We start from the raw sequence: 12,748 nt of genomic DNA, 5'->3' as shown, positions 1-12,748 counted from the left end.
TGGTTTTCATGATGTTGTTTGGAGATCTCCATGGTCTTCATTGTGTTGTTTGGAGATCTCCATGGTCTTCATTGTGTTGTTTGGAGATCTCCATGGTCTTCATTGTGTTGTTTGGAGATCTCCATGGTCTTCATTGTGTTGTTTGGAGATCTCCATGGTCTTCATTGTGTTGTTTGGAGATCTCCATGGTCTTCATTGTGTTGTTTGGAGATCTCCATGGTCTTCATTGTGTTGTTTGGAGATCTCCATGGTCTTCATGGTGTTGTTTGGAGATCTCCATGGTCTTCATTGTGTTGTTTGGAGATCTTATTGATCTTCATGGTGCTGTTTGGAGATCTCCATGGTTTTCATGGTGTTGTTTGGAGTTCTCCATGGTCTTCATTGTGTTGTTTGGAGATCTCCATGGTCTTCATTGTGTTGTTTGGAGATCTCCATGGTCTTCATTGTGTTGTTTGGAGATCTCCATGGTCTTCATTGTGTTGTTTGGAGATCTCCATGGTGTTGTTTGGAGATCTCCATGGTGTTCATGGTGTTGTTTGGAGATCTTATTGATCTTCATGGTGTTGTTTGGAGATCTCCATGGTTTTCATGGTGTTGTTTGGAGATCTCCATGGTTTTCATGGTGTTGTTTGGAGATCTCCATGGTCTTCATGGTGTTGTTTGGAGATCTCCATGGTCTTCATGGTGTTGTTTGGAGATCTCCATGGTCTTCATGGTGTTGTTTGGAGATCTCCATGGTTTTCATGGTGTTGTTTGGAGATCTCCATGGTCTTCATGGTGTTGTTTGGAGATCTCCATGGTCTTCATTGTGTTGTTTGGAGATCTCCATGGTCTTCATTGTGTTGTTTGGAGATCTCCATGGTCTTCATTGTGTTGTTTGGAGATCTCCATGGTCTTCATGGTGTTGTTTGGAGATCTTCATGGTGTTGTTTGGAGATCTTATTGATCTTCATGGTGTTTGAAGATCTTATAGATCTTCATGGTGTTGTTTGGAGATCTCCCTGGTCTTCATGGTGTTGTTTGGAGATCTCCTTGGTCTTCATGGTGTTGTTTGGTTAGTGGTGCCTCTTATTAATGGTGTTGCAGCCTCTGTGGCTTCTCAGAAAAGATAAAGTGTATATACTGACAGACATGTGACACTGGGGGGACGTCCGGTCACTAAGCATGGGACTTATGAAGGGAATTGCTTGCACCAGAAATATTTAGGGTCTTCATAGCAAAATGGGTAAATACATATGCACGTGACAATTTATAGTTATAGTCATAAATTAAATTTATGAAATCAAATATTTTTCTCACTTGACTTCACCAGCTTAGACTATTTATTGCTGATGCATCACACACAAATCGGATTACAGAAATATTTACACGCAGGTTGTAATGTAGCAAAACAGGTAAAAAGCCAAGGGGGTGAATACTTTTGCAAGCCACTGTGTACTATGCCATGCTGTAATGTGACGTACCGCTCTGCAGTATAAAGTACACGGTGCTGTATACATCATGCCCCTTCTAGTGTCGGCCATGCTCGGCTCTGCACTTTCCCCCTCTTTGTGCTTCTTGTGTTGTGACCTGTTCTCCTCTATTGTTAGGCGGAAGAGAATAGGCCCCTCCAAGCATCATCCATCATCGTCTCGTCCTCCTGGAGCCGGCAGAGCTGACAGCCATTCATCAGAGCAGAGCCGTTCGCCTGGGCCCCGCCGCACACATCGCTACGATGCCCATTCTTCCAGTGACAGCTCCCCTCATCGCCTGGCACGGACCCCCACCAAGACGAGAAGGGGGGGGTCACCGTCTCCGCGTGGGGCCAAACGACGGCATGACACAGACTCAGAGGATTGATGGTGGCAGGACGAGCTGCGGGGAGCCTCCTGTGTCACTCAGGGACAGCGCGGCCTCATGTCACTGATGTGCTGGAGCGGTCAGTGGGGGTCAGCGGCTCCACAGCTGTGGAATGGAAGTGCAGCCTACATTCAGCGGGACCCCCGGCCAATCCGACATTATAGGGGATTTTCTAGATATTGCTTTATTTTTCCAGATTTCTCTGTAAATACTGTTTTATATTAATAAATCTCATCTTCCCTCGCCTCTCCCAATAATAGATGAGACCCTTCCCACAGTGTATGCATGCCCTCTGACCTCTCCTATAGAGTATATGCCCCTCCCCCAAGCAGCAGATCTCTGCACTGTAGCCCCTCCCCTGCGCAGTGCATGTATGCCCCTCCCCCAAGCAGCAGATCTCTGCACTGTAGCCCCTCCCCTGCGCAGTGCATGTATGCCCCTCCCCCAAGCAGCAGCTCTGCACTGTAGCCCCTCCCCTGCGCAGTGCATGTATGCCCCTCCCCCAAGCAGCAGATCTCTGCACTGTAGCCCCTCCCCTGCGCAGTGCATGTATGCCCCTCCCCCAAGCAGCAGATCTCTGCACTGTAGCCCCTCCCCTGCGCAGTGCATGTATGCCCCTCCCCCAAGCAGCAGATCTCTGCACTGTAGCCCCTCCCCTGCGCAGTGCATGTATGCCCCTCCCCCAAGCAGCAGATCTCTGCACTGTAGCCCCTCCCCTGCGCAGTGCATGTATGCCCCTCCCCCAAGCAGCAGAACTCTGCACTGTAGCCCCTCCCCTGCGCAGTGCATGTATGCCCCTCCCCCAAGCAGCAGATCTCTGCACTGTAGCCCCTCCCCTGCGCAGTGCATGTATGCCCCTCCCCCAAGCAGCAGATCTCTGCACTGTAGCCCCTCCCCTGCGCAGTGCGGAGTTAGACATGATTAAAGCTGCAGATATGTCCAAAAGTATATGAGCCCCTCCTGAGTATCAAGTCTCAGAGTATCAGGTTTCTGCAGTCCTGCACACAGGCACATAGGACTGGCGCTGGGCCGTACAGACTATCTGGGCCTTCCTGAGCGGCTGTACATGGGGCATTGACATTTCCTGGAGTCACGCATCTCCACGGCGTAGTGATGACCCAAAGATCTTGTCAGAACAGCGCCAACAAGTGCTGAGGAACATGGAGTGTGGCACTTCCCCCTCCCAGTGCGGTACATCCCCTCCCAGTGCGGCACATCCCCCTTCCCTGTCCGGCACATCCCCCTTCCCTGTGCGGCACATCTCCCTTCCCTGTGCTTCACATCCCCCTCTCTGCGGCTCATCCTTTCCTGTGCGGCAGATCCCCCTTTCCTGTGCGGCACATCCCCCTTTCCTGTGCGGCACATCCCTCTTTCCTGTGCGGCACATCCCTCTTTCCTGTGCGGCACATCCCCCTTCTCTGTGCGGTACATCCCCCTTCTCTGTGCAGTACATCCCCCTTCTCTGTGCTGCACATCCCCCTTCTCTGTGCTTCACATCCCCCTCTCTGTGCGGCACATTCCCCCTTTCCTGTGCGGCACATTCCCCCTTTCCTGTGCGGCACATTCCCCCTTCCCTGTGCGGCACATCCCCCTTTCCTGTGCGGCGCTTCCCATTTCCTGTGCGGCACATCCCCCTTTCCTGTGCGGCACTTCCCCTTCCCCTTTCTCTGTGCGGCACATCCCCCTTTCCTGTGCTGCACATCCCCTTCCCTTTTCCTGTTCGGCACATCCCCTTCCCCTTTCCTGTGCTGCACATCCCCTTCCCCTTTCCTGTGCTGCACATCCCCTTCCCCTTTCCTGTTCGGCACATCCCCTTGCCCTTCCCTGTGCGGCACATCTCCCTTCCCTGTGCTTCACATCCCCCTCTCTGCGGCTCATCCTTTCCTGTGCGGCACATCCCTCTTTCCTGTGCGGCACATCCCTCTTTCCTGTGCGGCACATCCCTCTTTCCTGTGCGGCACATCCCCCTTCTCTGTGCAGTACATCCCCCTTCTCTGTGCAGTACATCCCCCTTCTCTGTGCTGCACATCCCCCTTCTCTGTGCTGCACATCCCCCTTCTCTGTGCTGCACATCCCCCTTCTCTGTGCTTCACATCCCCCTTCTCTGTGCGGCACATTCCCCCTTTCCTGTGCGGCACATTCCCCCTTCCCTGTGCGGCACATCCCCCTTTCCTGTGCAGCGCTTCCCATTTCCTGTGCGGCACATCCCCCTTTCCTGTGCGGCACTTCCCCTTCCCCTTTCTCTGTGCGGCACATCCCCCTTTCCTGTGCTGCACATCCCCTTCCCTTTTCCTGTTCGGCACATCCCCTTCCCCTTTCCTGTGCTGCACATCCCCTTCCCCTTTCCTGTTCGGCACATCCCCTTGCCCTTTCCTGTTCGGCACATCCCCTTCCCCTTTCCTGTTCGGCACATCCCCTTCCCCTTTCCTGTTCGGCACATCCCCTTCCCCTTTCCTGTGCTGCACATCCCCTTCCCCTTTTCTGTTCGGCACATCCCCTTCCCCTTTCCTGTTCGGCACATCTCCTTCCCCTTTCCTGTGCTGCACATCCCCTTCCCCTTTCCTGTGCGGCACATCCCCTTCCCCTTTCCTGTTCGGCACATCCCCTTCCCCTTTCCTGTGCTGCACATCCCCTTCCCCTTTCCTGTTCGGCACATCCCCTTCCCCTTTCCTGTGCTGCACATCCCCTTCCCCTTTCCTGTTCGGCACATCCCCTTCCCCTTTCCTGTGCGCCACATCCCCTTCCCCTTTCCTGTTCGGCACATCCCCTTCCCCTTTCCTGTTCGGCACATCCCCTTTCCTATGAGGAACCAGCACAGAGATCTGAGCCAGCAGTGATATCAGCACAAGAGCTGGGAGCGTCATCCAATGCCTCTCCATGGGCGGCAGCCCCTTGTACACCTCAGCATGCACAATGCCAGGCGGCAGCTGGAGCGCAGTAAAGTACAGTCCCTACTGCATGCACAGTGCTGATAGTTCAGAGATGTCGGATTATAGCAATTCCCATACACCTGCTGTTGCAGATGCTCCATACATGGTGCAGAGGAAAGACTGGTGGCGGTGGGATAACGTCATGTTCTGTCTCCAGGCGCCAATAATGTGTCATGTACAATGTAGCGGCAGCAGATAACAAGGTGTTGGGTCAGAGCGCCCCCTGCAGGAAGAGACTGAGAGGCGTAGGACTGCAGCCGGGTCTGAACACCAAGTATTACTGGGGGTGAGGCCATAATAAGCAGAAGGCAAGTGCCATGATACACCCCATGTACCATCGGCTGTTCCCCCTCACCGCCGCGGTCCAGGTCCGGCGTCCTCCCGCTCCCCTGCTGCTGTGGCGCACACTCCGCGCAGCTTCCCGGGCTCTGTGCTTAGGGTGTGCGCGCTCCCTCCCTCTTAAAGGAGCTGCGCACGCCGTCCTATAGAGTCCCCGACCAATGGTCGGAGGACTGCCCCTATATAAGGCACCTCCTCCAAAATGGAGGTGCCTGTGCAAGGTTGTTGTTCCGTGTGCTAACACTTGCTTCAGCCCTCAGGTCCTGCTGCCTGTCAGTCCTGTCCGCCAGTCTGCCTGTCAGTCCTGCTCGCCAGTCTGCCTGCCAGTTAGCTGCCATGCTCACCAGCCTGCTTACCTGGAGCACCTGCGAGTTACCTGCCGTGCCCGCCTGCTTGCCTACCCGGAGCACCCGTCTGGCTATCTGCCGAATCAGCCTTCTTATCTACCTGGACCACCCGCCAGCCTTCCTGCCGTGCTCATCCTCTGTACCTGTCAGCCTCTGTTATCTGACCCGCGGGAGTCACCTGCTCTCACACAAGGTCGGTCCCAGAGTGGCACCTGGTCCACCTGCCCGGACCCTCCCTGGTTCACGGAGTCGATTGAGCCGCTGTGCGACCTTAGTCAGGCCGAGTAGGCACTTAGTTACGCCCCTCTGGTCCCTCCTTGCAGCGAAGCACAGAGGTTCCACCACCCGGACCCATAACACCCCGCAGTAATAGGGCTCTGCACATCGTATAACTTGGGTATCTCCTGTATATAATTATATATGTACAGCTGGTATAAACTGGGCATCTCCCATATACAATTATATATGTACAGCTGGTATAACCTGGGCATCTCCTGTATATAATTATATATGTACAGCTGGTATAACCTGGGCATCTCCTGTTTATAATTATATATGTATAGCTGGTATAACCTGGGCATCTCCTGTATATAATTATATATGTACAGCTGGTATAACCTGGGCATCTCCTGTGTATAATTATATATGTAGAGCTGGTATAACCTGGGCATCTCCTGTATATAATTATATATGTAGAGCTGGTATAACCTGGGCATCTCCTGTGTATAATTATATATGTACAGCTGGTATAACCTGGGCGTCTCCTGTATATAATTATACAGTCATATGAAAAAGTTTGGGCACCCCTATTAATCTTAAGCTTAATGTTTTATAAAAATTGGTGTTTTTGCAGCAGCTATTTCAGTTTGATCTATGTAATAACTGTTGGACACAGTAATGTTTCTGCCTTGAAATGAGGTTTATTGTGCTAACAGAAAATGTGCAATCTGCATTCAAACAAAATTTCACAGGTGCATAAGTATGGGCACCCTTATCATTTTCTTGTTTTAAATACTCCTACCTAGTTTTTACTGACTTACTAAAGCACTTTTTTTGGTTTTGTAACCTCATTGAGCTTTGAACTTCATAGCCAGGTGTATGCAATCATGAGAAAAGCTACTTAAAGTGGCCACTTGCAAGTTGTTCTCCTGTTTGAATCTCCTCTGAAGAGTGGCATGATGGGCTCCTCAAAACAACTGTCAAATGATCTGAAAACAAAGATTATTCAACATAGTTGTTCAGGGGAAGGATACAAAAAGCTGTCTCAGAGATTTAACCTGTCAGTTTCCACTGTGAGGAACATAGTAAGGAAATGGAAGAACACAGGGACAGTTCTTGTTAAGGCCAGAAGTGGCAGGCCAAGAAAAACATCAGAAAGGTAGAGAAGAAGAATGGTGAGATGAGTCAAGGACAATCCTCAGACCACCTCCAGAGAGCTGCAGCATCAACTTGCTGCAGATGGTGTCACTGTGCATCGGTCAACTATACAACGCACTTTGCACAAGGAGAAGCTGTATGGGATAGTGATGCGAAAGAAGCCGTTTCTGCAAGCACGCCACAAACAGAGTCGGCTGAGGTATGCAAAAGCACATTTGAAGAAGCCAATTTCTTTTTGGAAGAAGGTCCTGTGGACTGATGAAACCAAGATTGAGTTGTTTGGTCATACAAAAAGGCGTTATACATGGCGGCAAAAAAACATAGCATTCCAAGAAAAACACTTGCTACCCACAGTAAAATTTGGTGGAGGTTCCATCATGCTTTGGGGCTGTGTGGCCAATGCCGGCACCGGGAATCTTGTTAAAGTTGAGGGACGCATGGATTCCACTCAGTATCAGCAGATTCTTGACAATAATGTTCAAGAATCAGTGATAAAGTTGAAGTTACGCAGGGGATGGATCTTTCAGCAAGACAATGATCCAAAACACCGCTCCAAATCTACTCAGGCATTCATGCAGAGGAACAATTACAATGTTCTGGAATGGCCATCCCAGTCCCCAGACCTGGATATCATTGAACATCTGTGGGATCATTTGAAGAGGGCTGTCCATGCTCGGGGGCGACCATCAAACTTACAGGAACTGGAATTATTTTGTAAAGAGGAATGGTCAAAAATACCTTCATCCTTCATCCAGGAACTCATTAAAAGCTACAGGAAGCGACTAGAGGCTGTTATTTTTGCAAAAGGAGGATCTACTAAATATTAATGTCACTTTTCTGGTGAGGTGCCCATACTTATGCACCTGTCAAATTTTGTTTGAATGCAGATTGCACATTTTCTGTTAGTACAATAAACCTCATTTCAAGGCAGAAACATTACTGTGTCTAACAGTTATTACATAGATCAAACTGAAATAGCTGTTGCAAAAACACCAATTTTTATAAAACATTAAGCTTAAGATTAATAGGGGTGCCCAAACTTTTTCATATGACTGTATATGTACAGCTGGTATAACCTGGGCATCTCCTTTATATAATTATATACAGTTGTGCTGAAAAGTTTACATACCCCGGCTGAATTTTTGCTTTCTTGACCTTGTTTCAGAGAATATGAATGATAACAAAAAAACTTTTTCTCCCCTCATGGTTATTGGTTGGGTGAAGCCATTTATTGTCAAACTACTGTGTTTTCTCTTTTTACATAATAATGACAACCAAAAACATCCAAATGACCCTGATCAAAAGTTCACATACCCTGGTGATTTTGGTCTGATAACATGCGCAGAATTTGACACAAATGGGTTTGAATGGCTACAAAAGGTAACATCCTCACCTGTGACCTGTTTGCTTGTAATCAGTGTGTGTGCATAAAAGATGAGTGAGTTTCTGGGATCCAGACAGACTCTTGCATCTTTCATCCAGCCACTGACGTTTCTGGATTGTGAGTCATGGGGAAAGCAAAAGAATTGTCAACGGATCTACGGGAAAAGGTAGTTGAACTGTATAACACGGGAAAGGGATACACAAAAGATATCCAAGGAACTGATAATGCCAGTCAGCGGCTTTCATGCTGTGATTAACAAATGGAAAATCAGGGGCTCTGTAAGAACCAAACCACGGTCAGGTAGACCAACCAAAATTTTGGCCACAACTGCCGGGAAAATTGTTCAGGATGCAAAGAAAAACCCACAAACAACATCAGCTGAAATTCAGGACTCTCTGAAAACTAGAGGTGTGGCTGTTTCAAGATGCAAAATAAGGAGGTACTTGAAGAAAAATGGGCTGCATGGCCGAGTCGCCAGAAGAAAGCCATTACTGCGCAAATGCCACAAAGTATCTCGCCTACAATACACCAAACAGCACAGAGACAAGCCTCAAAACTTCTGGAACAAGGTAATTTGGAGAGATGAGACCAAAATTTAACTTTTTGGTCACAACCATAAAGGTTACATTTGGAGAAAGGTCAACAAGGCCTATGATGAAAGGAACACAATTCCTACAGTAAAGCATGGAAGTGGATCGCTGATGTTTTGGGGATGTGTGAGCTACAAAGGCACAGGAAACTTGGTGAAAGTTGAAGGAAAGATGAATGTGGCACGTTATCAGCAAATACTGGAGGCAAATTTGCACTCATCAGGCCGGAAGCTGCGCATGGGACGTACCTGGACGTTCCAACATGACAACAATCCAAAACACAAGGCCAAGTCGACCTGTCATTGGCTACAGCAGAACAAAGGGAAGGTTCTGGAGTGGCCATCTCAGTCTCCTGACCTCAATATCATTGAGCCACTCTGGGGAGATCTCAAGCGCGCAGTTCATGCTGGACAGCCCAGGAATTTACAGGAACTGGAGGCTTTTTGCCAAGAAGAATGGGCAGCTTTACCATCTGAGAAAATAAAGAACCTCATCCACAACTACCACAAAAGACTTCAGCTGTCATTGATGTTAGTGGGGGCAACACACGGTATTAAGAACTGGGGTATGTGAACTTTTGATCAGGGTCATTTGGATGTTTTTGGTCGTTATTATTATGTAAAAAGAGAAAACACAGTAGTTTGACAATAAATGGCTTCACCCAACCAATAACCATGAGGGGAGGAAAAGTTATTTTATTATCATTCATATTCTCTGAAGCAAGGCCAAGAAAGGAACAATGCTGCCGGGTATGTAAACTTTTGAGCACAACTGTATGTACAGCTGGTATAACCTGGGCATCTCCTGTATATAATTATATATGTACAGCTGGTATAACCTGGGCATCTCCTGTATATAATTATATATGTACAGCTGGTATAACCTGGGCATCTCCTGTATATAATTATATATGTACAGCTGGTATAACCTGGGCATCTCCTGTATATAATTATATATGTACAGCTGGTATAACCTGGGCATCTCCTGTATATAATTATATATGTACAGCTGGTATAACCTGGGCATCTCCTGTATATAATTATATATGTACAGCTGGTATAACCTGGGCATCTCCTATATATAATTATATATGTACAGCTGGTATAACCTGGGCATTTCCTGTATATAACTACATATGTACAGCTGGTATAACCTGGGTATCTCTTGTATATAATTATATAGGTACAGCTGGTATAACCTGGGTATCTCCTGTATATAATTATATATGTACAGCTGGTATAACCTGGGCATCTCCTGTATATAATTATATATGTACAGCTGGTATAACCTGGGCATCTCCTGTATATAATTATATATGTACAGCTGGTATAACCTGGGCATCTCCTGTATATAATTATATATGTACAGCTGGTATAACCTGGGCATCTCCTATATATAATTATATATGTACAGCTGGTATAACCTGGGCATTTCCTGTATATAACTACATATGTACAGCTGGTATAACCTGGGTATCTCTTGTATATAATTATATAGGTACAGCTGGTATAACCTGGGTATCTCCTGTATATAATTATATATGTACAGCTGGTATAACCTGGGCATCTCCTGTATATAATTATATAGGTACAGCTGGTATAACCTGGGTATCTCTTGTATATAATTATATATGTATAGCTGGTATAACCTGGGCATCTCCTATATATAATTATATATGTACAGCTGGTATAACCTGGGCATCTCCTGTATATAATTATATAGGTACAGCTGGTATAACCTGGGTATCTCTTGTATATAATTATATATGTATAGCTGGTATAACCTGGGCATCTCCTATATATAATTATATATGTACAGCTGGTATAACCTGGGCATCTCCTATATATAATTATATATGTACAGCTGGTATAACCTGGGTATCTCTTGTATATAATTATATATGTATAGCTGGTATAACCTGGGCATCTCCTATATATAATTATATATGTACAGCTGGTATAACCTGGGCTTCTCCTGTATATAATTATATATGTAGAGCTGGTATAACCTGGGCATCTCCTGTACATAATTATATATCTACAGATGGTATAACCTGGGCTTTTCCTGTATATAACTATATATGTACAGCCGGTATAACCTGGGCATCTCCTGTATATAATTATATATGTACAGCTGGTGTAACCTGGGCATCTCCTGTATATAATTATATATGTACAGCCGGTATAACCCGGGCATCTCCTGTATATAATTATATATGTACAGCTGGTGTAACCTGGGCATCTCCTGTATATAATTATATATGTACAGCCGGTATAACCCGGGCATCTCCTGTATATAATTATATATGTACAGCTGGTATAACCTGGGCATCTCCTGTATATAATTATATATGTACAGTTGGTATAACCTGGGCATCTCCTGTATATAATTATATATGTACAGATGGTATAACCTGGGCTTTTCCTGTATATAACTATATATGTACAGCTGGTATAACCTGGGCATCTCCTGTATATAATTATATATGTACAGATGGTATAACCTGGGTATCTCCTGTATATAATTATATATGTACAGCCGGTATAACCCAGGCATCTCCTGTATATAATTATATATGTACAGCTGGTATAACCTGGGCATCTCCTGTATATAATTATATATGTACAGATGGTATAACCTGGGTATCTCCTGTATATAATTATATATGTACAGCCGGTATAACCCGGGCATCTCCTGTATATAATTATATATGTACAGCTGGTATAACCTGGGCATCTCCTGTATATAATTATATATGTACAGCTGGTATAACCTGGGCATCTCCTGTATATAATTATATATGTACAGATGGTATAACCTGGGCTTTTCCTGTATATAATTATATATGTACAGCCGGTATAACCTGGGCATCTCCTGTATATAATTATATATGTATAGCTGGTATAACCTGAGCATCTCCTGTATATAATTATATATGTACAGATGGTATAACCTGGGCTTTTCCTGTATATAACTATATATGTACAGCCGGTATAACCTGAGCATCTCCTGTATATAATTATATAGGTACAAATGGTATAACCTGGGCATCTCCTGTATATAATTATATATGTACAGATGGTATAACCTGGGCTTTTCCTGTATATAACTATATATGTACAGCTGGTATAACCTGGGCATCTCCTGTATATAATTATATATGTACAGACGGTATAACCCAGGCATCTCCTGTATATAATTATATATGTACAGCTGATATAACCTGGGCATCTCCTGTATATAATTATATATGTACAGATGGTATAACCTGGGCTTTTCCTGTATATAACTATATATGTACAGCCGGTATAACCTGGACATCTCCTGTATATAGTTATATATGTACAGCCGGTATAACCTGGACATCTCCTGTATATAATTATATATGTACAGCTGGTATAACCTGGGCATCTCCTGTATATAATTATATATGTACAGCTGGTATAACCTGAGCATCTCCTGTATATAATTATATATGTACAGCTGGTATAACCTGAGCATCTCCTGTATATAATTATATATGTACAGATGGTATAACCTGGGCATCTCCTGTATATAATTATATATGTACAGCTGGTATAACCTGAGCATCTCCTGTATATAATTATATATGTACAGCTGGTATAACCTGGGCATCTCCTGTATATAATTATATATGTACAGCTGGTATAACCTGAGCATCTCCTGTATATAATTATATATGTACAGCTGGTATAACCTGGGCATCTCCTGTATATAATTATATATGTACAGCTGGTATAACCTGAGCATCTCATGTATAAAATTATATATGTACAGATGGTATAACCTGGGCTTTTCCTGTATATAACTATATATGTACAGCTGGCATAACCTGGGCATCTCCTGTATAGAATTATATATGAAACAAAGTTGTTTGACCACACAGGTCACATATCAAAGTAGACCAAATCCGTTCAACGT

The 12,748-nt window shown here is 45.5% G+C and overlaps 1 protein-coding gene across 2 annotated transcripts in view; it reads left to right on the top strand.

The window, feature by feature from the left end:
• Window positions 1–2,098, top strand: part of CUNH1orf35 (chromosome unknown C1orf35 homolog) — a 72,653-nt gene extending 70,555 nt beyond the window's left edge. For both annotated transcript variants that reach the window (XM_073677181.1, XM_073677182.1), the window contains exon 9: window positions 1,590–2,098. In XM_073677181.1, the coding sequence (XP_073533282.1) occupies window positions 1,590–1,839 (250 nt within the window). In that variant the 3' untranslated portion in view covers window positions 1,840–2,098. The remainder of the gene's footprint in view (window positions 1–1,589) is intronic.
• Window positions 2,099–12,748: the final 10,650 nt, after the last annotated feature.

The sequence above is a fragment of the Phyllobates terribilis genome, unplaced genomic scaffold (genome assembly GCF_046119375.1).
Source record: "Phyllobates terribilis strain yellow unplaced genomic scaffold, ASM4611937v1 Scaffold_4__5_contigs__length_816908805, whole genome shotgun sequence".
Classification (NCBI taxonomy): Eukaryota; Metazoa; Chordata; class Amphibia; order Anura; family Dendrobatidae; genus Phyllobates; species Phyllobates terribilis.
This window is presented reverse-complemented; position numbering and strand designations above follow the sequence as displayed.